The following is a 27,768-nucleotide window of genomic DNA, read 5'->3' as shown; positions in this document are numbered from 1 at the left end:
TGCTGCAGCCTCAGTCCCACTCAGCCACTCGAGACCGGGCAGCCTCCCGTCCTACCTTCTTCCGTTGCAGGGTGATTTCTTAGATCTCTCCCTAGTTGTATGGCTTGTTCATCCCAGGTGATTTTACCTTGCTGTTTGCTCCTTGTTTCCGTCACAACTTCGATTTGGTCACCAAAGGGATGAACAGAGCCTCTATCATCTACGCTATTATTTTTCCCTCCTATTTCTTTCTAACCTGGATGCCTTTTATTTATATTCCCTAATTGCTCTGGCTGGAACCTCCAATATAGTGTTGAGTAGAAGTGGCGATAGAAAATATCCTTGTAATATTCCTTAAGGGAACACATTCAGTCTTTCACCATTAAGTATGATGATAGCTATGGATTTTTCTAGTTGCCTTTTATCAGGTTGATGAAATTCCCTTTAATTCCTGGTTTGTTGAGTGTTTTTTTCATGAAAGGGTGTTTGATTTTGTCAGATGTTTTTTTTCTGCATCTGTTGTGATCAATTGATTTTTGTTTGTTGAACCAACCTTGCATTCCTGGAATAAATCTCACTTGTATATAATCCTTTTTATGTGTTGCTAGAGTTGGTTTGCTAGTATTTTGTTGAGGATTTTCGTGTCTGTGTTCCTAAGGGATACTTACTGGTTTGTAATTTTCTTCTCTTGTGTTGTCTTTTTCTGGTATTGGTATCAGGGTAATACTGGCTTCATGCAGTGAGTTGAAAAGTGTTCTCTCTTCTGTTTTGCTACTCTCCCCACCACACACATCTAATTTTGATTTTCTTCAGTTTCGTTATTCATTTTTAAAAAAACATTAATGCTGATTTTTTGGGGTTCTGGTTAATTTTTATGAACACCTAGAAATACATGGCGATCTTCATAATTGCATTTAGCTTACCAGATGGGAACATGACTTGTGGTACCAGTAAAGTTTTAATGAAATTTCTGGTATTCCAGTGAAATCTGCCTAGGAAACTATCTTAGGTGGCCAGCGATAAAGGCCAATAAAAATTAGAGGTAGGAGGGACTATTTAGATATAATCAAATATTTTATAGGTAAGTAGACAAGAGAATTTAAGAGGATGGTCCAAAGTTACATGGATAGGTTATATGTGAGCCAGATTTTATTTTAGACCAGTAGCTATCATTCACTAATTATTAGTAATCTGTGAGAATGATAGGTTTAAAAATTGTTTTAATTCCATCTGTGAGTTTGTGAGCAATGCTAAGAAACAATATTCTTTTTATTTGAATGGAATATATCTAAAACTTATCATGCCTTAATCATCTTATTCTCCAACTGGAGAATTCCTTGAAAATATAATGAATTCATTGCTATCAGGAGGAAATTATTATTATTAGCATTTTTTTGAATCTTTAAAGCAGTTAACTTTAACAGAAGAAATTGCTGTTTACCTAAATTATATCATGTGAGTAGGCAAAAAAAGACACTCAAGATAAATTGAAATCTGTAGGAACTCTGTTTCTAGCTTGGGGAAAGGCACAGAAGGAGGGAAAAATCACATTATTTCAACCTGAATGTTTTAGTGTTTAATTAATTTAATGTTATTTCTCCTAATTGTTGAAATTATTGTTTTGGTTGAGATAGTCTTTTAGAAAAACATTTTCAAAGAAAAAATTAGCAATATAAAGAAAATATATATGTTTCCAAAGATAAGATCATTTTGCTGAGCCAAGAAGCTCAACTAAAACTACCTGCTGGAAACCGCACAGTTTTCTGTCTCATCGTCAGTGTAACATACGATCCAAGTTCTGTGTTGTGATTGGCTGTTGTACTGTTTTCATTCAGAGATTAGTTTTGCCAACAACAACTGATTTGGGATTGGGATTTAGCTCACAAAGCAGGTTGGTTGTTGGGACACAGGAAAGGGTTAGTGCTACTAATGAGCACGCTAGAGATAAATCGTTTCAGTGGGGAAAAATAGTATTTGTCCATGCATGAGCAAAATTGTTCTGTAATTCAATTCTGCATGCCAGGTAGTTGAAGTCTGAATTTGAATGTGGCAGCTCACTGATGCTGGGGCAAAATTTTGTTTAATCGTTGTCTTTTAAAAAGAAGTTGGTTAAAGCTGTCAATTGTTTCCCTTTTAAAAAAAAGTGAAATGTTTTTGTTTCTCTCCTCCTGTTTTTGTAATTTTATTTTTAGGGTTTCTAAAAGCCGAAGATTTAATTTAAATTCCCTCTGGATAGCCTGATCAACCAGTCATTTTTTTTCTAAGTATTTTTCTATAACTAAGATTATATTAAAATGTCTAGGGTAGTTCTAATTCTTTTTATTTTCATTCCTCTAAAGTAAAATAGATTTGTGAGTTTAGGAAATGTATTTTAATAAAATTATTTAGTATTATTATTTTTGTATTTAAAATCTCATGTAATTTCTGGTTATTCACAATTACATGAACTGGGAATTTTTTCTTGTTCCCTGATTCCTTAGCAGTGGTTAGTAAAACCTGGCTTAATGTTTCCAGAAATTCAGAATATCTTTCAACTAATGTGGTCAGAGTACCATGGTTAAAACTTCCTATTCAGGTAGTCAGAATTTATCATCCAGTGAAATATTTCAAGTTTGTCATGTGTCTCTGATAAATCATTTGCCTTTGACAACATTTAACAAGATAATCTCTTTATGTACTTAGTATTTAAATATAATACTGTCATTTCATATAGCAAAAGTTTATATGAATGGAACGCTTTTCTTAAATTGAGAATTTTTATGTCAAGGATTTTTTTTAAACTTGAGAGACATTTATTTACTCTCCCACATCACCATTCATGGATATGCATAGCTAAATCTCGTATCTTCTCAGGAAAACATAGCACTGTTGAGCAACTAACTATTACATCTTATGGAGAACTTCAGTCTTTGGTCACAGCATTAAGAGCTCCTGACTTTGGTCTCATAGCTCTCTTTGAAAAGACCTATATGTCAAGGATATTTGTGGAAGATAAGATTTACTTTTTGGAAGGTAAATATTAATAATTTTTTAAAAATATAAGAAGTTGAGAAAGAAAGGGAGATGTTAAGAGAGCACTACAAATTCCTTTATTTCTTTTCAGTTGCTTGATCAGAACCAGTAACTAATTGTAGCTTAATAGTTAACTGCAAAAAGGAAACAGGAATTAGTAGTAGTTTCTTTCTTCCTTTTCTTTTTGAAATTAAAGACAATTTCTGGTCTACTAGTTTACTATCTCTACTTCTACTAAACTGCCAATAACTAAGCCAAAAGTGTGAGGGAGTTTTTTCCTAATACAGGGATGACTGCATTTATATTTGTCATTTTGGTTCTACATGTGTTACTTAGGTCTGATTTAGTGATAACAGATATCCTGTGAATGGCTAATAAATGTTCTTGGTGGCTACTGTCACCTTTGCTGAGTGTTGGGGAGAAAAAACTTTTCCTCTATCCTTATAGGTTCAGTTACTGGAGCCTGTAAATTAAACCAACAAATGTGAGATTAACAGGAGAAAAGGTTTATTACTCATACACACAGGAGCTTCACAGAAAAGAAGTGAAAACCCAAAGATGCAGTTAGGTAGGATAAGGAGGCAATCAAAGATGGATCCCTGATGATACTCCAACTAGCCTGGGAAAAGGAGCCTATGCCATATTTACAAAGAATGTCCAGAGAGGTAGAAAAGATACAGAGGAGTGTAGGGTTTCAGATACTGAGTAAAGAGGGAATTTCAAAAAGGAGGGAATTATTAGCAGTATCAAATGCTGCAGATAAGGACTGAAAAGTGTCTACTGAATTTAGCAACAGGGTCACAGACCTTGGCAAGAATGGTTTTAGTGGAGTTGTGAGTTTGGGAGGCAGGATTACAATAAATTGAGGAGGGAATTTGGAAAGAGGCAGTGTATAGCTTTTTGAAAAGCTTGGGTATAAAGGAGAAAAGAGAATGGAAATTATAGGGTATGAGTTCTTAAGCTGGGATTTATGAACCCCCTGCTTCCCCAATATTATGTGCAAACTGTGTGGGTATGTACATTTTGTCGGGAGAGAAGCCTTGAAGCTTTCATCAGCTCTTTAAAAGTTTATAACCCAAAAGAACCACTTCTATTAGGGGACCTGTAGTTGAGTGATTTGGACACATTTACAAGCTTGTAGAAAGGACCCAGTGAAGCAGGAGGGGCTAGACAGTAGGAATAGGGTTCAGGAAAACTGTAGTCCCTTCAGTGGTAAAAGGAAATGAGATCCAGAGCATTTGGTGGAGGGATTAATTTAAATAAGAAAGGAAAAATGGGTGTAGATGCACATAAATTTATAGGTGAACTAGGTGAACGGCAGGAAACAAGTAGCGCTCTGCTCACAATCTTTATTTTCTCTGTTATATAGGAGGTGAAATGAGATCTATCAAAAATGAGTGAAGAGAGGTGGACTATGATGTTTGAGGAAGGCGGAGAAGGTTTGCAATAGCAATGGTGAGGAGTGGGAGAAAGGGAAATCTATGGAAAGATTTTCACATGATGTTGAGGTACTTGTGATTGGAGATCATTACTAGTGAAGCCAAGTTGAAGATGAGGTAATCAGTCCCCCTTCCCCCCCAGCAGCTTAAGGAGAGAGCAGAAAAAGCATGAAAATGGCTTAAGCTGTGGTTGGGGTCTTGCCAGGCAGTTTCAGTTGGGAGGATAAGAGAGACAAAAGAGGTGAGAGTATTAGTTGAGATAGAGAAGGAGTGAAGATCAGCATCGAATGAAAAGTAATGAGTTTGAGGAATTGGAGCCCTCATAGAGGTGAAAGAACAGGGAGAGTATTGACGTAAGTGGGAAAGCTGTAGAGATAAAATCAGAGCACATTAGTGAGATTAGGAACAGAGTTCTCATCCTAGTTTTTTTTTTTCTAATTAAAATTACCAGTTGTGTTTATAAAATCCACAGATAACCTAGTCTCATTCTGGATCAACTGAATCAGAATCTCTAGGGAGTTGGACCCAGACATCTTTATTTTAAAAGTTCCACATATGATTTAAATACATTTTTTAAAACTTACATGAAGTAAAATTTACTCTCTTTGGTGTACAGGTCTATGAGGTTTGACAAATGCATAGTGACGCCCTTTAATAGGATAGACCATATTGGAGCAGATAGGAGGAACAGGATTGGTGAGGAAGATATATTTGTTTTTGAACACCATCTAATTTCTTGTTATATTAAAACTGCAGCCTTGGTGTTGAGATTATCACATTGAATTAACATTTTTCTCCATCACTTTCTTTGTCTAAATCCGGGATGGACACACTTTTTCTGTAGAAACAGTAAATACTTCAGGATTTGTAGGCTACATATGTTCTCTGTTGCATATTCTTTTTTTGTGTGTGTTTCCAACCATTTAAAAATATAAAAACCATTCTTTGTACTGTACAAAAACAGGCAGAAGGCCATAGTTTTCTGACCCCTCTAGGTAATCAGTACAACTATAAATCAAACTCTGATTTGTAGTTTGCTGATTTCTAAAGTGTAAATAATCCCACTGTGGCTGACTTCATGCTACCAATGTGATAAACTGAATGCAGAGTTTGAAAGAGATGTGCAGTAGCACAAAGTATTTCTATTATACAAATACAGTAGATATAAATTACTTTAAAGGCATAGATAATAAAATAAAATTAGTAAAATTAATATAATTTCTTTGTGTGTTTATATGATTTAATTTTTAATATTGACTCTGTATAACAGTGGCTTGCAGAATTCCTGAAAACGCAACAACTCTTGCTAGCCTACACAAGTTAGTTTTAACATTATTGTTGATCATAAGGCTTAGAGAGATAAGATAACTTACCAAATCTAGTTTAAGTGGCAGAACCAGAATAAACGTTCATTTAATTTAGTTTTTAGTTTCATCAAAGCAATAAAAGCTCATAGTTTAAAAAGTGAAAAGGTACTTCAGGGTTTATAGTGGGAAAAAAAAAAAAAACAGATCCCTGCTCTATCCTCTCCAACTCCCAATTTCTAATCTACAGAGGCAACACTTAACTCTTTCAGCTTCTTTTTTCTGGTTTTTACCTTTGTATTTTTCATAATATGCTTATACTACTATTTTAAATATTTTCACTTTTTGATATTACTTATTCCTTCTAAGGAAAATGGAGATTTAGTTCTCTTATGTCATACACACTTTCCCTTTACCCATTTTCCAAATATATCTATATAATTATAATTGTTTTTTAAATTATCTTTTAGTATTTACACTATTATGACTATATATAGTGTTCACAGACAAGCTGTTAGCATATGATTGCATTTCCTTTGTTATATAATTTTTTGGAATTATTGCCTTAGTTTTTAAAAATTTGCCTAATTTTCTTATGTACTTATGACAGTTTTATCCCCATATTCTTTTACAGAACTATAACACTCAGTATGGTTAAACATTAAATAATCTATCATTTCCATTTTTTTTTTCTTTCAAAATACCCTCTGAATCGCCCTTTGTTCTCTTGCTAGAGTACCAACTATTGTTTTTAACTGTCATCCTGGTACTTCCTGTCACTGTTATCCTGGAGATTGTTTTTGCTTCTCTCCTGTGTTGGCCTCCATTTTCCTGAATCCTATACCATCTCCTTTTCTAGGTTTATTTCTTCATTTTGGTAGAGCACATCGTTCAGGAGCTTCCTTAAGAAAGTGTGTCAAGAAATAAGTTGTTTCAGACTTTGTATAAATGAATATATTAGTTCTACCCTCATATGTACGTAATTGATAATTTGGCAGGTGTAGAATTCTAGGTTGAAAATCATTTTCCCTCAGAATTTGAAGGTTTTTCTCTAGTGTCCTTAGTTTCCAGTGTTGTTGTTGAGGAATCAAAGACATTTCAGGCCTTAGTTCCTTGTGACCTGTTTCCTCCCAACCCCCTTATGATAAATTTTAAGACCTTCTCTTTGTCCTGGTGTGAAATTCCTCAGGGACTTGCCTTGATGTGGGTCTTTTTCATTCATTGTGTGGCCATACTGTGTGGGCACTTGCATTCAGGAAATGTATGTCCTTCATTTTTGAAAATGTCCTTTTTTTTTTTTTTTCCTGCTTTCTGGAACTTCTAGTTATTTCAGTGTTGGATCTTTTGGGTTTATCCTCTAATTCTCTTTTCTCCTATTTTTTAATTACTTTTCTACTTCTTGGGAGATTTCCTTAACTTTATCTGCCAGCTTGTCAATTGAGGTTTTTTTTAAAAGAAACCATAATATTCTAAGGGTTCTTGTTGTTTAATGTTACTTTATTATAGATTTTGTTTCTGTTTCATAGATGCAGTATTTTCTTTTATATTTCTGAGGATATTAATGTTTTTTAATGTGACTGTGAAGTTTTCCTTGAATTCTTTTATTTACTCCTAAGTTCCTTTGTTTGTTTTGGTCTTCTTTAACATTGATGGCTTTCTTTAAATGTCTTGTGGTTTGTTCTTTTATTTTTTTAATTGTAAATATGCACAACAAAATGTATCATTTTAACCATTTTTAAGTGTACAGTTCTCAAGTATTAAGTACATTTACATTTTTGTGCAACCCATCACTGTCATTCATCTCCAGAACTTTTTCATATTACCTGATTGAAATTCTGTACCCATTAAACAATAACCTCCCATTTCCTTTCCCCCCAGCCCCTGGTGGCCACCATTCTACCTTCTGTCTTTGTGAATTTTGACTACTTTAGGAACCTCATATAAGAGAAACCATACAATGTTTGACCTTTTGAGCCTGGCTTATTTTTTCAAGGTTCTTAAATCTTCATGAAGATGTCTTTATGGTTCACCCATATTGTAGCATATGTCAGAATTTACTTCCTTTTTAAAGGATTTGTTCTTACTTAAGAATGAGATTCAAAGATTTCGAAGCTTCATGTAAGTGGACAGGGTGTGTTAACTGGAGGCCTTGGCTGAAAGGTGATAAAATAGTGAATATCTTTTTCATTGGTAACTGCAAAATATCCATATTTTTAGGTCTCTTTTGGGTCTCGTCAGTTTTTTCAGAGAAAAATCTCCCTAACTCCTGCCTGGGGTATGAGCTTAATGACGCAGTGTTCAGAGAACTGATGTGGGGAAGGGGGTTGGGACCATCTACCTGTTTAGTAGACTTTTCCTTAATTCTGTTTTCAATAAGGGACTTAACCCCTAGTCCCAGCTGTGCTTAATGTTCCCTGAATCCAAAGCCTCTTTAATTGTTTCTCTGGACTGATGAGTTGACAGGCAGCCTTTGTCTAGGGTGGGGGAGGGGTAGTTGCCTGGTTGGTTGGGGCTTGCAGAGAAAAAACGGTGGTGGGGGGGGTAGGGAGGTGGGGGTGGGGGTGGATCTAACTGCGTTTTCTATAGACTTTTGGCCAATCCTCCTGTTTTCAGCCCCATCCCTCAATCCTCCCTTTAGAGATGCATTGTGTCTCCAATTCCTGCTCTTTCCAGAGAATAGTGTTGTGAATCAGATTGCTTTGCTTTTTTATTGGACTTTTCTCTCTTCAGGCTTAGGTTTCAGTTTTTGCGCTCTATCAAGTCAGATTCATCTGGTTGCTTTTCCTGTATTAAATTTGTGTTGCTATTGGCTGCTGTTTCCTCCCCTGATTGTGTGTTTATACCTTTAAAAATATGTTTTATTGCCAGTTCGGAGTGATTTATAGAGGGACTGAAGAATCACATGTATTTAATCAACTGTATTTTAGCTACTGTACTCAACTTTTTTTTTAACCCCATAAAAGCCTTTCAAAGAGGGATATCTGTAAGCTCCTTGCTACTCAGTTTGGACCAGCAGCATTGGCATCACCTGGGAGCTTGTTAAAAATGCAGAATTCCAAGCCCCAAGCCATGCCTGACAAGCTATATTCTACATTTTCCAAGATCCTGAGTGATTTATAACCACATTAAAGTGTGAGACTCACTGTCTAGTTCACTGTGCCTGCTACAGTGCTTGACACATATTAGGTGTATCCTGTTGGACAATCAGAAATTTAGAAAAGACCCTGTAGTTAGAAGTACTATTTTGGTATTAGAATGTAGGTATTATTTGAAGCTATGGGAGTAGATGAGAGAATAGTATAAAAAGAGAGCCAGGGAAATGCCAGTTTTAAAGTGTGAAGGAAGCAGACAGCCTTCTAAGAAACAGAGCTAAGGAAGAACAGAGGCCCAGACAGCCTTCTAGGAAAACAGAGCTAAGAAAGAACAGAGTCCATGAGATGTGGGAAAATGAGCAACTTTCCAAGAGCGAGGACTGTAAGGTTGTAGTGTCCTTCATGATGAGCTGGATTTCAGAGAACTAGGAAGTCAGGGACTAAAACACTTTCTGGGAAGATTTTGAAGCCATAAAAGAGTTTAATTAGAATGTGAGGAGAATGGTCAGGGAGGAGGGTCTAGAGGACATGATGGAATGGTTAGTAATGAGGTGATAGTTTGGTGGAGAGGCTGCTCAGAGCAATAGTGGGGTGAGAACACAGGAGATAACAGGTAGCTAAAATGAACTTTAACTTTTTCCCACCTTATTTTCCTCATTTGGATTTTTTTTTAAATACATGCTGTTCCATTAATCTGGGCCACTATATATTTTGTCTACTGTGACTCTTTCTAGATTCAGTGCCCTTATTTTCTGCTCTATGGCACCCTATTCTTTCTGTCTCTCTTTTTTATATTGAGATATACATAATTTTCCATAATATTCACCTTTTAAATATACTTTAAAAATACTTCTCTTTTATTGTGTTTAACCACAGTATAGTAATTGTATGTTGTACCTATTCAAATTGCCCACTGGACTGTCTTGTTACTATCTTTGGCATCTAAGCTAAGCTATCTTTGGCACCTATAGCTAACAGTTTATTGATTGCTGTGTGTCATATACTATTTTAAGTTTACACAGAAAACAGATAGAAAGAATAGGGTGCCATGGAGCACCAAAAAGTTCACACATATTAACTCATTTAATCTTCAGAGGATGTAAGTACTACTTTAGAACCATTTTATGGATGAAAGAAACAAAGGCCTCAAATAAGCAGGTCCTCAGTTAGTATTTGTTGAATGAACACATTTATTGAATATGTACCAGGCATTATGCTGTATGTTTGGGTTATAGAATTAAAGTCTTTGGTCAGGATTTAGACAGAATGTTGGTTAAAACTTGACCCTGAAATAGGGGAAAGACAGTTGGCTCCTGGTTTTGTGATACTTGGAATCAAAAGGCTTGAAGCCTTCTGACTTTGCTTATATAACTAGATATGCTTCATCACGTCCCCCGCCCCCCACACCGCCCACCCCCAAGCACAGACTGGAGACGTTCAAATATTGTTTTAGCTTTTCTTCCATTTCTGATTTAAAGCCATCCTTCATAAAGTCAAATCCCAGCACAGACTGTGAGGCCTGAGATCTGCCATTCTTCCCTGGTTTTAATAAGTGCCTAACCTTGATTCTTAATTTAAAAAATTAAAAATTTTTATTTGGAAATAATTTCAAACTTATAGAAAAGATGCAAAAATAAGAATACAAAGAACACCCATATATCCTTTACTCAGGTTCATCTGTTAACATTTTACTCCAATTTGCCTTATCATACATGCTTTCTCTTTATGTAAAATAATAATGCTTTTTTCTGAACTATTTGACAGTAACTTACATCCATCCTGGCCCTTAACCCTTAAGTACCTCAATATATATTTCCTAAGAATAGGAATATTTATTTATGTATTACAGTACACTATAGTTATCAACTTTGGTACATTTAGCTTTAATAACAATACTTTAGTGTACTCTTTGTAGGTTATTTGCAGTTTATGACCAAAGAAATAGTTTTTTTACAGTGCTTCAGCCCCTGAATACTTTCTTTAGTTAAAAAATATCAAAGTGAATTTTTGAAAGTTTTTAAAAAAGAAAACAGTAAGTTAAAATGAAAAATTACTCATAGCCCATAATTATTGTTTTCGTTAACATATAAAAGAAAACATACATAGGTAAAGAAAGTGCTCTCCTGTGATACTATACACTATTAACAGTTTGTGTATTCTTATTGATGTCTATACATATATGTAAATATATACACATATACAGATGCATGTACATATATGTGTATGTTCATATAGCTATATATTAAAATTGAATTTAAAATATCTTCTATATTACTGATTTAAAAACTTGAAATATAATTTCTCAAAATGGAAAGAGAAATAAGTTTCATTGTCTATTAAGTAGAAATAAAAGTACTAGGTATTTTATGGATACTGATTTAGGAAGATATTTGCTCAGGTGCATTTAACTTACCGCTCAATGTTGTGCTCACCCAGTACAAGAACTACTTAGGCAAAGAGTTGAAGGATAATTAATGTACCCTAATGGGCTTTTCTTTCAATATGTTGCATTGACCTACTTAAAATGTATGTGATTTGGAATTTTTTACCTTTGTTTATTCATACTCTGGAAGTGACATATACGTATAAATCTGCTTATCTGCATGAAATTAGAAGGTTATTTAAGGTAAATTTTTATTTACTTTTGCCTAGTAAATTCTATAATTTACATGGGGATGGGATCAACTACTGGAGAAAGCAAAACACTTGGTTTGAAGATTCAGGATAGTTTAGTTGAGCTAAATTTGAACGCACTCATGATTTTAGAAATAATTATCTTGAAATTTACCCTTTTGGATTATAAAGTTCGTAAGTATAGGGACCGTGTCTATCTAGTTCATCTCTATATTCTCAGCTTTTAGTACAGAGGTATTTAATAAATTTTTATTTAATATATGTATGGTGTGATGATAAATAAGAATGTAGTGGTAAGGCGATTGCATTCATTTCAGATCTTATAGTTCATTATGGTTGTATTTTTTAAGCAACTTTGTATAGGAACTGCTTTGTAATTATTTAATATCTCTTCAGATGAGAAAAAGCAAGATACAAGGAGGCTGAGGGAAGCCCTATGTAATGGATGTGAAATGGCCATTATATGTTTGTTGGTGGTAGAGCTATCAGGGAACTATCAATATCCATAAATCGCAGCTTCTCCATGCAGCCTGGGCAACTCAGTTCAGTATAGAGCTCTTCCAGAGAAGAGTTACAGACAACAACAAGTCTCTGACTCCTTTTGGTGTTTAAGGTGCAACCCACTTGCTGATTCATGGAAGTAGATTAGTTCTTGTTGGGCCCTGCTGGTCATGACACTTAGTTCAGTAAAGACTAGGTTTAAGAAGCTTAGTGTTTGAACTTAGTTTCCCCAGGGCGAGGATCAGTTGCTTCTTTTGCTGGGTTTCCAGTATACTTTACTTTTACCTTTATTATAGTACTTACCTCATTCTACTGAGTGCTACGGTTTGGTGTTTCTGTATATCATTCTTTTCTAGGTTCGTTCTTCCCAGTGCCGGGAGTGCCTTGTCTTTGTACCTTTCATAGCTATAGCATGGTACTTTGTATAGCACAGGTTTAAACTGTTAATCCTTACAAGTGAATAAGTGGAATAATTTAAATTTTGTAGAATTAAAATTCCAACTATAGCTTCTTTTATAAGCCACATCAAATCCTTTTCAGACAAGATCGGTATAAATAAGTAGCCACTTAGAAAAAAATTATGGATTATAGCAAGCCTGATAAAAGACAGAAGTTTGATATTTGTGTTTTTAAATAACAGCTTTATTGAGATATAATTCACATACCATACAATTCACCTACTTAAAGCTTGTGTATAGTTCATTAGTTTTTAGTATATTCATAGAGTTGTCGATCTTCACCACAAGCAATTTTGGAACATTTTCATTACCCTCAAAAGAAACTCTGCACACATGTCATTCCCTGTTTCCCTTTAACCTACTCCTGCCCTAAGCAACCATTCATCTACTTTCTGTCTTTATAGATTTGCCTGTTCTGGACAGTGGAATCATAAAACCTGTGGTCTTTCATGACTGGCTTCCTTCACTTAGCGTAATGTTTTCATGGTTCATGCATGTTATGGTATTTCATTCCTTTTTATTGCTGAATAATGTTCTGTTGTATAGATACATGTTGTATTCTTTTTTTCCATTCATCTGTTGATGGACATTTGGGTCTCCACTTTTTGTCTATTATAAATAATACTGCTAGATGAACATTCATATATAAGTTTTTGTGTGGATGTATGTTTCATTTCTCTGGTGTATACAGATAGCTAGGATTGAAATTGCTAGGTCTCATGGTGACTCTACATTTAACCTTTTGAGGAACTGTCAGACTTTTCCAAGTCTGTGGTATCATTTTCCAGTGGTATCGTTTTACATTTTGATCAGCAGTGTGCGAGAGTTCCAATTTTTCTTCATCCTCAACAACACTGTTATTACCTATCTATTTGATTATAGTCATCCTAATGGATATAAAGTGGTATCTCATTATGGTTTTGATTTTCATTTCCCTGATGGCTGATGAGATTGAGTATCTTTTCATGTGCTTGTTGGCTATTTGTATATCTTCTTTGCAGAAATGTCTATTCAGATCCTTTGCCCATTTTTAATTGGATAATTTATCTTTTTATTATTAAGTTGCAAGCGTTCTTTATGTATTCTAAATACAAATTTTTTTTATCAGATATATGCTTTACAAAGATTTTCTCCTATTCTGTGGGTTATTTTTTCCACTTTCTTGATGGTATCCTTTGAAGCATAAATATTTTTTAATTTGATGAAATCTGTTTTATCTATTTTTCTTTAGTCGTTTGTGCATTTGGTGTCACACCTTAGAAACCATTGCCTAATCCAAGGTCATTAAGGTTTAAGCCTGTTTTGTTTTAAAAGTTTTATAATTTTAGCTCTCATATTTAAGACTTTGATGCATTTTGAGTTAATTTTCGCATATGGTGCGAGATAGGGGTACAACTGCATTTTTTTTTTTTTTTGCATGCAGAATCCAGTTGTTCCAGTACCATTTGTTAAAAAGACTTTTCTTTCACAATTGAATTGTCTTGACAGTCTTGTTGAAAATCATTTAACAGTCAAGAGTTTCTGTTTTGAAGAACATATTGTTCCCATTTTCCCTTAGTATTGACTCTAACTTTTTTATTAATTAAAAAAATTTTTCAAAACAGTCTCAAACTTACAGAAAAGTACAGTACGTATAACTTGATTTTCTTGGACCATTGAGAGTAAGTTGCCAACATGATACTGTAATGACCATGTTTGTTTGTATTTTCCACAAACAAGTATATTCTCCTGTGTAACCACAATACAACCATCAGAATCAGAAAATTAACATTAATGAATTACTGTCGTTTCATTTTCAGATTCAAATTTTGTCCATTGTACAGATGGACAAAAGGATCCAGTCTAGACTCACACTTGTCATGATTCTCTACTCTTCTTTCAATCTGGAACAGTTCCTCAGTCCTTCTTGACTGTCATGACCTTGACATTTTGGAAGATTACAGGCCAGCCATTTTGTAGAATGTCTCTCAGTTGTGGTTGTCAGATGTTTCCTCATGATTAGATTCAGTTTATGCATATTTGGAGGAATATCACAGGAGTGATGTGTCCTTTTCAGTGCATTTTATTGGGGGCCCATGATTCTGCCATTACTGGTGGTATTAACCTTGATTACTTGATTAAGGTGGTGTTTGCCGGTTTTCATCACTGTTATATTAGTCTTTAATTTTGTGATTAATAAGCATTTTGTAAGAAGGCCCTCTGAGATTATATAAATCCTCTTTTTCATTAATCTTTTCATTTATTTATATCTGCACGGACACTTATATTCCTATTTTTTTAATGACATATTTCCTTATCAGTATTTGTACTGATGTTCCAATTGTTTTAGATTTGATAATGGGAGTCCCTTCAAGATGGCTTCTTTATTTCATCATGGCTTCTCATTCTTTTAGCACTTGTTTAATTACTTTTTGGCATGATGTTCCAGGTTCACTTGGTACTATACTGCTGTACCCCAACCCTGGAATCAGCCACTTCTTCAAAGAGCTCTGGTTCTTTTTAGTAAATAATGGCATTAGAAACTAAGATCGAGGTGGTAGGTGTGCATATTGGGGTGTTGCTGATCCCAGGACCTCTCAAAGAACAGACCTAGTGAATAATATAGACATTTATGTCTGTCTACATCTGTCTTTCTGTCTGTCTAATGAATTCCATGACTTCACATCTGTAGCTGCAATTCCAGTCCAAACCATAATATTCATTCTATTTTTTACCTTTCTGTATTTGTAACTGACTTTTTAGATATGAAAAACCTGGTTCCTATTATTTTTAATGGTTTTACTTATTTGATCCATCTCTTTGTATGTACCCAGTCTCTTATAGCTATTGCTGTATTCCCCTGCCACCTCCCATCCCCCATTCAAGTAGAAACTCTTTTCACCTTTATATGGCTTTGCCCCACTGCTTTGGGATGCCCACCTCTGAGGACTGTGTCCTTGTTAGCATGGTCTGTAACACTCTGTGCCACCTGGACCCCATGCCACTGCCCTTCTTACTTCACTCAGCTTCAGTGCCCTGTGTTAGGCTTCCCCTGTGAGTATACCCCACTTAACCTGCTGGAGCGCCGAGGTCTTGTGCCGTGCTGCTTTCCTCCTGTATGGATATAGTTAGTCCTCCCTCAGCTGCTTTGGGCTCTGACCCCAATTCTTGGCCATCGTGACCAGGCTATCATGACCAGCCCCACTTAATGGCTTTTGGACTGAATTGTTTGTTTGTGAAGGGTTGTCATACTGCCTTTTGAAAGATAGTGAACCTTTTTTTGGACATCTGTTCAGAATGAAAAGTTAGTGTTTTATAAGAATGATGGGAAAAAACTAAATAGCTTGAAAATCTCACTTTTCAGACAATTGTTGGTATAGTGCTAAAAGGATCCTTTTTTTGGCTGATGTTTTACATTTAACAAAATAACACAATTTGATTTATAATTATTTGAATCATAATGTATACTGGTTAATGAGCAGTTCCTGGTGAAATTAGAAAACAAATGATATGTTACATATACAAAGTAATATTAATTTCTCTTCTAGCTCTTCCACCGAAGCCACCTAAGCCAGTGACTTCAGCCGTTACAAATGGAATGAAGGACAGTTCTGTTTCTCTTCAGGATGCAGAATGGTACTGGGGGGATATTTCAAGGTAACTAGAATGCTACTATGAATGCAGTTTTTTAAAAACTCATTTTTGAGAATTATTAGGTAAAATAAAGCATTTTTATGTCTCATTAGTTGTCATTTAAAGATTACCATTTAAGAAATCGTGTGAGAACATTTCAAAAGTTTCTAAATGCTTTTCTTCCCACAAAAAAAAATGACATGAAAATCTTTAGATTATGGGTGTGATTTTACTTTTAATTCTGTATTGAGGATAGATTTCTGAATAAATGAAACATACATTTGAGATAGTTACATATGTCTTAGGATAAAAGGAACTTAATTTTCTTTACTTTTCTGTTTCTAAGGCAATGGTTCCACAGTCTTTACATACACAAGAATCAATTGGGGTGGGGCCCAGGAATCTGCATTTAATAACCTCCCCACGTGATTTTGATGGCACTCTTCACTTACCTCATTTTGGGAAACAGGACTCTTGGATATATTTACCTTTTGGGTAAAATGTGGTTTTGGAAAATTTTGGAACTAGAGAAGGAAAAAAATATACATATGTATTTTTAAAATTTGAATATCATATTTTCTTGTTTTTAAAAACTGTTATCCATTTCTGCCAAGTCAGGTTTCAGGTTGATGCTGTATTCAGGTTTATGCTTGTCCTTCTCTTTCTCGTGTCTGTTCTCTCCCATTACTAGAGTGGCATTTATTTTTTTTTCCTTCCCATGTTAACCATCTTCAAATGTACAGTTCAGTGGCATAAAGTACATTTATTTAAATTGTTGTTCAAGCCTCACCACCATCTACCTCTGGAACTATTTCATCTTCCCAAAGTGAAGCTCTACCCATTAAACAATAACTCCCCTCTCCTCCTATTCTCACCAGCCACCTCCCTGGCAGCCATTATCCTACTTTTGTTTCTATGAATTTGACTAGTCTAGATACCTCATATAAATGGAATCATACAATATTTGTCTTTTTGTGACTGGCTTATCTCACTTCGCATAATGTCTTCAAGATTCATCCATGTCGTAGCATATATCAGAATTTCCTTTTTTAAAGCTGAATAATATTCTATATATATGTATGTATGTCACATTTTAATTTCTTCATCTGTACATTTGGCTTTGATGAATATTTGAATTGTTTCCAGCTTTTGGCTATTGTGAATAATGCTGCTATGAACGTTGTATAAATGTTTGTTCAAGTCCTTCCTTTCAGTTCTTTTGGGTATACATCCCAAAAGTGGAATTTTTAGGTTATATGATAATTCTATATTTATTTTTTTGAAGATGACATATATTAAAATTAGAAAAATTTTATATTAGCATTGTACATTAAAAGGACCTATTATATTTAAATACCATTTAAATTTATATTTTAAGACCACATTGTTCTATAATTCAAGGGTCTTTTATGCCCTGACATTTTCTTTGAGAGCTGTAGTGCTAAATCAGCTCTGCAGAGGAATTTATCAGTATAAATTCATATTGGAGAGTATTATTTTGAAAGACTATGAACTTAGTGAATTTCACCCCCCTCTGATCAGACAGCTGCCACCATTCTTAAATATAACCTCCTTTCTAAACAGCTGCTATTTTTTTCCTGAAACTCTGCAAGTTCAGACCTGCCTAAGGAAGCCCTAAGGGCTTAATGGAAAAGCTATCCCCTACAGACTGTTGAAATCTGGAAGAGTTTTAAGAAGCAAATAACCCTTCCTTAGATTGCATAACACTGAAAATCAAAACACAATGAACATACCTAGGGGGAAGAACTAAATGACCTCTGAAGGCCCCCATGATTCCCTAGCCTTAGATATACCTACCTCCTAACTAGCCTTAGTAATAATAAGTGAAGAGAGAATAAACAATGCTTATGTTTTTTCATTTTTCCTATAATTCTTCAGGGAGGAGGTAAATGACAAATTACGGGATATGCCAGATGGTACCTTCTTGGTCAGAGATGCCTCAACAAAAATGCAGGGAGATTATACTTTGACTTTACGGTAAGTATTTTTCAGCATTTTGGTTAGTGTTTTACTAGCATTATTTATTTCTGGGTATATGAAGGTTTTTGTATTTTATTTAAATCTATATACACGTTTTTCATATTTTTATTTAATCTAGATACATAATTTTTAGTTATTTGTCTTTTTTCTATACATTAAATATTTAAATGTCATATAAAAATGGCAACAATTTTTATTTTTATGTAGCAATAAAATTTCAAAATCTCTAAATTTGAGGAAGTAAGAAGTATACTGTTGACCTTATGAGTGAAGGAGAAGTCATGTGCACAGCCTAAGGTTATTAATGATATTTTTGGGAATTCACTCCTCTAATAACTCTATTATTTTCCTTAATGCAGACTTCAGAGAGTAAAACTTAACCTTATTTAGACTGATGAGGATATGTAGAAAATAAGCAATTCTCAGCCTATATCATGCCACCCATGTGGGCATATTAGAATCTCATAAGTAGTGGATGTATCACTTTATATTTACAAAAATGGGGCATTTTAAGATTAGGAAAACTGCATTAATATTTCCACATTTAATTTCAACAATTAAAATAGCCTAATTACGATAAAGTCTTGTGATTTTTTAAAAAGGGACTATCTAAAAAAAAATGATTTCAACAGCAACAATGACAACTCCCTGTAGTAAGCATTTTGTATGCAGTATCTTATTTATTCCTCACAATAGCCTTATGAGGTAGGTATTAATACTTCCATTTGATAGATGAGGCAACTGAAGTTTAACCTGGTTAAGAAACTTGCCTAAAGACATATATAGCTAGTAAGTGTTAAAAGATAAGTTCAAATCCACGTTTAACAATTAGGAGAGAGTATATATAGGGCCAGAAAAAGATTCAAGTACCATTTACATCTACAGAGTGATGACTCTATTTTCTACTTCTAGCCCAGACCTTTCTCCTGAACTTTAGATTCTTCAAGTAGACTGCTGGATCATCTGCTCTTGGATGTTCCCTAGGCATCTTAAACCTAACATTCCTGAAAGCAAAATGTTTTTTTCCCTTTAAACTTATTTTTTTTTTGTATAGCTTTTTTTATTTCAATAAATGACGATTTCATTCTTCTTATTGCTTAAGATAAAACCCCTGAAGTCATCTTAATCCTGTCTCTTTCTCTCATACCCATATTCAGGCCATCCTGTCAAGCTCTCTCTTGAAAATATATTCAGAATCCCACCATTTCTCAGCATCTCCACTGCTACTACCCTTGTCTAAGACACCATTATCTCTTGCCTAGATTATTTTAGTAGCTCTCAACTGATCTTTCTACTTCTACCCCTGTCCACTTTGAATGATCTCAACCCAGCGGCTAGAGTGAATCTTTTAAAACACAAAATAGATGATATTCTACTCAAACCCTCTTGTGTCTCCTCATCTTACTCAGTAAAAGTAAGTGTCCTTACATGATATAAGCTCCTTTTACAATCTCTTAATTCACTTCCTACTACTCTCCCTTTTGCTAATTCATCCCCAGCATTACTGGCCTCTTTGCTGTTTTTTGAACATACCAAGCTTGCTTTTACCTCAGGGGCTTTGCACTTGCTGTTCTCTCTGCCTGGAAAGCTTTTCGCCTAGGTATCTACTGGGCTAGCTCCCTCACTTTGTTTAAGACTCTGAACAGAGTGGTTTTCTTTGTGCAACAGGCATAAAATAGCAATCCTTCCACCCCCAGAACTCTCTTCCCTTTACTCTGCTTAATTTTATTTCAGTAGGAGTATTACCACTTGATATGTCTAGTTGTTTATTTTTACGTTCTATCTATTTTATCCTCTTTATAAGCTTAAAGATGGAGATATGTTCCTTATGCTCCTAAACTGGAAGTTCCGTGTGAGCATGGACTGTTTCTGGCTTGTTTATCACTGTGTCCAACTGTGTCATATAGTTCCTGACACATAGTAGGTGTTCAGTAATTTGTTTTGAATTAACAAGTGCCTTTTAACTTTTCTCTGCCGAGAGAACAGCTTGCATTTATTGAGAGTATATATGCAGGTGTACACACCTATAGGAACTACATATGATTATTGGTCCTACTAATGTACATTTTATAGGAATAGTTCGTCATCTATCTAAATACTGACCTTCTAAGCATTATTTAATTTAAATCAGTCCATAGATTCAAGTCTGCTGTGTTTGACCTTTCACAAATCCCAGTGCCTCATTTATTATGTGTAATAGCATGGCATAAAGAGATATAGAGGCATATTTTTCCCCTATTAAGTCAACATGCTGCTATAAGAAGAGTTGAGTGGAAACGATGCAGTATTTTGCTAAGACATAATGAATCAACCTGATGTGGTTTTAGATTATGCCTTATAGGACTTGCAGAACATTGCCATTTTAAGCTTTGGTTATAAATTATCTTTTAAGGGACCATTGGATAGAGCTCAATAAACAAAAAGTGGTCAAAACTATTCAAGCATAAAATTATACTCATCTAATATAAATAGCTCTTCCAAAGCTGTATTTTGTAAAACAGTTGAATGACAGTTGAATAATTTACATATTGTGATGGCCTAAATAAAGTCATTTCCAAGAATTATAAGCACATATAAAAGATAAAATAATGTAAGTTGCTAGATAAATTACTCAGTTATAAATCATTCTAGGAGTTTAATTTTGTTTGGTCATTACCTTGAATGTGTTGGTGATTGTGTGACAAATGTTTATCATCTTCCTTCATATAGAGATGGCTTCTGCTTCCCTCCACAGACAACCACATAATCTTTAGGTCCTAAAGAAGTTGTTTCTGTTCTTCTTGAAAATATATTGATAGAATATAAATTAGAAAATTCATTCAGAAAATAAAAGATATAGTATACTTCTATTTCTATTATTTTTCTTAAAGTGGTTATTTTTGCCAGATTTATTGATAATGAATGATGTGTATGTATGTTGACCTTTAGTAACCAAGAGAGAAGAAATAGTTGTAAAAATAATGACATTATTTTACACACATAATTATGTCTTTTCATCTGTTCCAGTCTCATTAGTATAATAAAACTTGTTTATTATGTGACACCAAGCTTTTATATCTATACGTGAATGTAATACTTTGTGGAATTTGGGGGGAAAAAATCTACAGTTGTTGTCTTGTTGTTCACAGGAAGGGAGGCAATAATAAATTAATAAAAATCTATCATCGAGATGGTAAATACGGCTTTTCTGATCCTCTGACATTTAATTCTGTGGTGGAGCTCATTAACCACTATCATCATGAATCTCTTGCTCAGTACAATCCCAAACTTGATGTGAAGCTAATGTACCCAGTGTCCAAATACCAACAGGTATGATTACAGAAGTTCTCGATAGCTATTCAGCAAGTCATTATTTAACATCATCATTTGATTCTAATTTACCAGGCTTATCAGTTAAAAAAAAGAAATCTGGTCATTTTTAATTTTCTACTGAAGATTTAAGAATTGTAAAACTTATTTTGTGGCAACTATTTCTTAATAACTTGTTGCATGTATTTATTAACTTTATGTAAAAATATTTCTGTTTATATTTCCTATTTATAATTCATTTCTTAGTTTTTAAAGTATTAACTATTTTTTTGTGATCTAAAGGCTGATCTTAGTGTTAACAAAAGGATTTAGTGCTTTTGCATGCTTGATATTAATATAATGGCTTAAACTTACAGTATAAATACAATTTAAAAATAAATAGGGATAGAAAATTCATGTCAGAATTATTAACGTTCTTTATTTCTTTTGTTTACCTGTATAGGATCAGTTGGTAAAAGAAGATAACATTGATGCAGTTGGTAAAAAACTACAGGAGTATCACTCCCAGTATCAGGAAAAGAGTAAAGAGTATGACAGGCTATATGAAGAATATACGAGAACATCTCAGGTTTGTATATTTTTGTTGTTTAGGTCAATAAATATGCAGTGTTACAGTTACATTACATTTTTTTAAAATTCATCTAACAATCTTTAGCTGTCTTAATATCTTAAATAGACTTTTTTGAGACTGATGATATAAATTCGCCTCCCATTCATAAATCACTTTTTTATTTGTTAATGTATTTTATATCAGTATTACCTAGGATAAGGTTTGACTACAAGTGACAAAAAAAAAACCAAAATAGCAAAGGCTTCCGGTAGAAATTTATTTTTCTTTTATGTATAGGCAGTATAGGGTGTTATGTCAACTACATAGTCATTAGGGCCTAGGATTCTTCTGTCTTGGTGCTTTGCTATCTGTGGAAGTTGGCTTACTCCAGTATCAGCTATAACCATATTCTAGCAAACAGGAAGGAAGAATAGGAAAGAGGAAGGAACATTACTTATTTTTAAGGCTAGAAGAAACATATACTGCTTCCACTTTCCTCTCACTGGCTGGACATAGCTACAGATCATAATTAGCAGCAGCAGAGGCTGAGAAAGCTAGTCTTTATTTGATCAGGTGTGCCCAATAACATTTGGGAGTTTACTGAGGAAGAAGAAATTAATGGAAATTGTGGGACCATTAGTAGTCACAGCCACACAGTTTTTAGATCATAAACCTTAATAATCAATATTTCTTTTATTACATTTATGATATAAAGCAAAATTCTGAAGAATAATCTATTCTTTTCCTAGAACAACTTTGATTCTTTACTTGGATTGGTTTAGTTTGCCCTGGGTTGTTACATAGTATATAAAAGGTCTGAGAATTTTTATGAAGGTGCAGATTTTCAGGGAAGCTTATTTGTTGCAATATTTGGGTTAATAGTAGCCTAAGAAAATATATTTTACTTGGTTTCTCATGTACATTCTTTTGAAACACAGGTTATTACTTTGAACATCAAGTGATTTACAGAAGCATTAGTCTGTGGCATGATTTTGGCTTGTATAGAGCTGCATTTCTGCTTTCTGTCATGACTGGAAAAAGCAGAGAAAGCTCCACATGCTGCCAATATGCTCAGTAATATTGGGAATTTAACAGCAGATTATGAGTTCTGAACAGCTGATATGAGACTGGGTTCTGGACTTGGAACCCCTGGTTGGAGAGCTGTGTAGGGGTTAGATGGAAGCTACCAAAAAGTCACTAGGTTGAAGCTAGAAGAGGGCTAAATTTCTATAAGTGAGAGAATTGAGAGCAAGACTTAAGGTAGGGCTGAGCAGATAAGAGCCATGGAGTCTTAAAGCTTTGGGAGGTGGGGCCGAGAGGGAGGGATACAGCGATCAGTACAGGCAGGAGATGTGTTAAAGGGAGACTAAAAAATTGACCTCAGTCTACTGCCATGCTACCCTGAACAAGCCCCATTCTGTGTGATCTTGTAAGTTAAGCAGGGTCAGACCTGGTTAGTAATTGGATGGGAGACCACCTAGGAAGACCAGGTGCTGTAGGTGTAAAAAATAAAAACGTAAGGGATTGTAAACTGACAAGGTCCTTGCAATCTGTGAAGTCAACTAAGGGCTACCTCGCCTAAAAAAAAAAAATCTGAAAAAAATTTGACCTCCTGTGTTTATAAGTGTTATAGACCTCCTCTTTTTTTTTTTTCTGTGCAATCTTAGATAAAATCTAGATTGCTTTGATGTAAGTGAATTCTTCCCAGAGAATGGGAAAGAGATGGTATATCCTGAGTCAGGGTTGGCACAGGGTGAGAATAGACTACATATGGAGATATTTGACATCTGGAATACATATAATTAGGAGGAAAAGTGATAGGACTTAGTGATGGATTGGGATATGAGACAGGAATTTGGCAATGAGGTCACTGGTGACCTTGGAAAGAGCAGTCCTCTGTGGAGTGATGAGTAGAGAAGCTAGAATAGAATGAGTTGAAGTGTGAATGAGAGATGAGGAAAGAGAGACAGGCCATATAGACGACTCTTTCAAGAAACTTAACTGTGACTGGAAGAGAATTTAGGGTTAGGATTTTTTTTCAGAGTAGTATAATTGGAACTTGTTTGTATGTTGTTGAGAAGGAATTATTAGATTGGGAGAGTTAATGATGTAAGAAGAACTGGCTGATGTGATGGAATGAAGTACCTAAGAAAGGAAGAGGAAATGATACCCATAACATGTAGAGAAAGGGAGGAGAAAGAAGGGATATAGATACAGGTGAATTTATAGTTTCGGTGGTAGGCATAGTGGCCTTGTTTAAGGGGGAGCTGCTGCTTTGGCTGTGATATCACTTTTTTCTCCTTTGCTCCCCTACCTACCAACACATATACCAGTGTTAGTAAAGCCTAAATTATTGGTGTTTTCTTTGAAGATACAGGGCCAGAGCTTTATAGGTAATTTCTAACCTTGCAAGGGAGACAAGATCCTCCACTGTAATTTGAGAGTTGTAGAATTTGTAATAGATATGTGGTCATTTCTATAAGTTTACAGTACTATTTGAGATATGTATGATATAACCTCAACTATATGGACCATCATAAGGTTCTAGCTTCCCTCATATGCTAATTCCCTTATGTTCCAGCCCTACTGAGCAATTGCTGATTCCTGAACATCCCCTATTATTTCATGTACACACCGTGTTATGCCATCTATGTGTAATGCAGCATTTTCTTCCCCCCCACCCCAAATGTTGCCTTCTCTATGAAGTCTCTGTAAAGCAATAAGTAACTAATTTGCTCCTCTTGATTTCCTCTACCTTGTCCTGAAACAAAACCTGTTACAGAGTTCAGAAATCTGTTTCACATGTGTATTCCGAAGCCTGAAGGGTAGGCTCCAAGTTTTATGAATCTGTCATCAGATGGTATTTTCTGTATAGTGGATTTTCTGTAATCATTTGTTGAAATTAATGCTTGATAGTTGAGGAATTATCCTGTAAGCACCAAACCTTTAAAAATTGTAAACATTCAGTAGAGTAATCTTTCTAGACCTTTATACAGGTTTTTTTTTGACCTTCTAAAGTAAATGGAACAAAATCTAACCCTCTTTGAAGGTTTTAGGGGAATCATGATTCAGATGCTAAAGTCTACAAATACCCTCAGAGCTCATCGAAATGTGTAGGACTATTTACCCTAGTGCTGAGTGCCTTAGCCTACTGGGCTTTCGTTCGATAGAGTTTTTAGTTTTTCATCTTATTCTGTATCTGATTTTAGCAACTATTTTTCTTCTTCATTTTCTGCTTCTAATCAGATTAATCTACAGATGAATGTTTAAAAACTACATGCTTTAGAAATGAAAGAACAGACTCTGTAGGTCTCTTCTATGAATAAGGCTTGCACGTTGGTGCCTGGACTCTGCTCTATCCATTCACTCCTTCAGGACCTTTTGGGCGCCAGCACTACAATAGGTGCAAAGGCAGAACTTTATCCTTTAAGGTGTTCAGGGTTAATCCTCTTAGCAACTCAGAGGCCTTTCTGTGGCTTTCAGCTATATTTCAAGTACTAGTTCTTTTCTTTTTTACTTTTAGGGTTTGGATGATGCATTTTGCATATAAGTAATAAGGGTAGGAGTTAAATAAAGGGTCTTGTTTAAGCCCTCCAAATTTGGTCTAAATTATAAGTAGAATTATAAGACTTGTTGGAAGACCAACATTACAAAAAAAAAGATAATGAGGTACATGTCTTTTTTTTTTCTCTCCTATAGGAAATACAGATGAAGCGGACTGCAATTGAAGCTTTTAATGAAACAATTAAAATATTTGAAGAGCAGTGTCACACACAAGAACAATATAGCAAAGAATATATTGAGCGATTTCGCAGAGAGGGGAATGAAAAGGAAATTGAACGGTAAATCTTCCTAATACATTACTCCAAGTACATCAGTGAGACAAGACTTGCTTTCTCCCCCAGTCATCTCTGTTGTGTCTGTTTTTACTCCTCAAGATTTCACAGTCCTGCCATATGGAAATACTTGCCTTTCCCACTAACAGCACCAAACTGAACCACCTCTCTTCTGCATTCTTTCTCCATCCGTCTAAATGCTAACTCCTCATCCTTTAGGACTCAGCTTAGACATGACTTTTTCTAGACAATCTACCCTGATTTCCTAGACTAGCTTGAAGGCTTTTTGTCCCTACCCTTATAGTATCTGGTTCCAATCTCTACTATAACATTAACTGAATGTCCCACTCACTAAACTGCAAGCTTGTTGACAGTAAGGATGATGGCTTATTTTCCCTGATAGTTCCAGCAACTGGTATCGTGCCAGGGAGTACATAGTGATGCTCACTGAATATTTTTTGAACTGAAAGTCAACAGCAGCAGTTTGAGAATAAATTGGAGGTGGAACAAGATTGTGGGCGGGAAGAGCAGCCTGACTTGCAGGTGACTGTGGTCCTTGTGGTCATCAAGTTTTTAAGATGGTGAGGGCCTGAATCAGAGCAAAGGCAAGAAAGGAGGGGAAGTTAATGGAAATGCTGAGGACTTGAGGCCTGACCAGGAATGGTAGATATGGGATAAGTCAAGATTATTTCTAGTGAGTGAGGGATATGAGTGACTAAGGGATGGTGTTATCCAAAATAGAGTATGTGAAGAGAGTTTGAGGTTGAAACCAATGAGTTTGAGGTTTGAACCCAAAATGGAGAATCCAAATGGAGTTGTCTGAAAGGCTACTGGATTTGGGGCTCAGGGTACAGAAAGGATTTGGGAGGCATAAATGTGAGATTACAAAGGGAGAATGAGTAGCATGAGAAGTCTTGGATTTGACAGCTAAAAGGATAGTGGAAGCCTTTATCAAAGCAAATTTAGTGGAGTACTTGAAGACTGAGCCAAATAACAGTGAGTCGAGGCGTGAAAAAGTGGATAATAAATAATAATGAATCATATGCAAGGGAAAAGCAAAATTCTTTCTCATATTAACACCAAAGTGTTAGTGAACCCTTGTGTTCAAAAGAATAGGGCTGAATGCTGTGAGGCATTATAGCTTAATGGTTATAACTATAGGCTTGAATTCTGTATTCACTTTTTACTAGCTGTGTGACCTTAGCCGAGTTACTTAATTCTCTGAGCCTGTTTCTTTCTCCATAAACTGTGAATAATATCTTGTTCAAATGCTGTGAGAGTTAAGTGATACACAAACACACACACACACACACACACACACACACACACACACACGGTACATAAAGGCATGTTTGTGTGTGTGTATGTTGGCGTATATTATCCATAAATGGCAATTAATAATGAAGAAGTAGAAAATAACTTGTAGTTTAGTTGCAAGGGGAGGTAAAGTAGCATGATGAAGTTTTAATAGTAATATAAAACCACACATTGAGTGACAAATGAGTAATGTGGACAATTGTTGCCCTAAGGATTTAGAGCATAGCTAAAGTTTGTGTGCTGGAAAAGCTTACTAGCCATCATCTATTGAGTGCTTACCAAGATCTACCAGGTTCTTTTATGTGTATTAATTTACACAGTAACCCAGTGAGGGTAGGTATTGTTTAGGTACCCATTTTAAACAGAAGAGGAAATGAAGGCACAGAGAAGTTAAATAACTTGCCCATAGCCATACAGTAAGTGGCAGGCCAGAGATTCAAACTTAGGCGGCCTGACTGCAAAGCCGTTGCTCTTAAATGCTATGTTGTGTTATCTCTTGATAGCATACATATAACTATACCTGTTCAATCATGGCTTGATCCAGGGCCCAAATAAGGCCATCAGGATTCTCTCTCATACTGTCTTTTGGTTTAGTTTTTTCTCTTGTATTGGCTTCATCCTCAGGCGGCTTTCTGTATGAGGTGGCCATAGAGCAGCTGGGAGTGCTACTAGCACATAAGTATTCATAATTTAGCAATCCTAGTGGACAGAGAGAATCTGTTTA

General features: G+C 35.1%; 1 protein-coding gene and 1 non-coding gene across 10 annotated transcripts in view; one reads left to right on the top strand and one right to left on the bottom strand.

The window, feature by feature from the left end:
• The window catches only part of LOC105297140 (phosphatidylinositol 3-kinase regulatory subunit gamma), a 69,116-nt gene that overhangs the window by 27,583 nt on the left and 13,765 nt on the right, over positions 1 to 27,768 (top strand). For 8 of the 9 annotated variants that reach the window (XM_023535012.1, XM_011367614.2, XM_023535013.1 and 5 more), the window contains exons 3-7: positions 15,947 to 16,055; positions 17,931 to 18,029; positions 21,161 to 21,341; positions 21,784 to 21,909; positions 25,591 to 25,733. In XM_023535012.1, the coding sequence (XP_023390780.1) occupies positions 15,947 to 16,055; positions 17,931 to 18,029; positions 21,161 to 21,341; positions 21,784 to 21,909; positions 25,591 to 25,733 (658 nt within the window). Of the gene's footprint in view, positions 1 to 4,360; positions 4,447 to 15,946; positions 16,056 to 17,930; positions 18,030 to 21,160; positions 21,342 to 21,783; positions 21,910 to 25,590; positions 25,734 to 27,768 lie in introns of all 9 variants that reach the window. The other variant, XM_011367615.2, reaches the window with a different exon arrangement.
• Positions 2,817 to 2,946, bottom strand: LOC111744453. Its single transcript, XR_002782176.1, has one exon. It is a non-coding gene; the product is annotated as a small nucleolar RNA SNORA25 (small nucleolar RNA).

The sequence above is a fragment of the Pteropus vampyrus genome, unplaced genomic scaffold (assembly GCF_000151845.1).
Source record: "Pteropus vampyrus isolate Shadow unplaced genomic scaffold, Pvam_2.0 Scaffold135, whole genome shotgun sequence".
Taxonomy (NCBI): domain Eukaryota; kingdom Metazoa; phylum Chordata; class Mammalia; order Chiroptera; family Pteropodidae; genus Pteropus; species Pteropus vampyrus.
The sequence above is the reverse complement of the archived record's forward strand: the minus strand, read 5'-3'. Positions and strand labels throughout refer to the sequence as shown.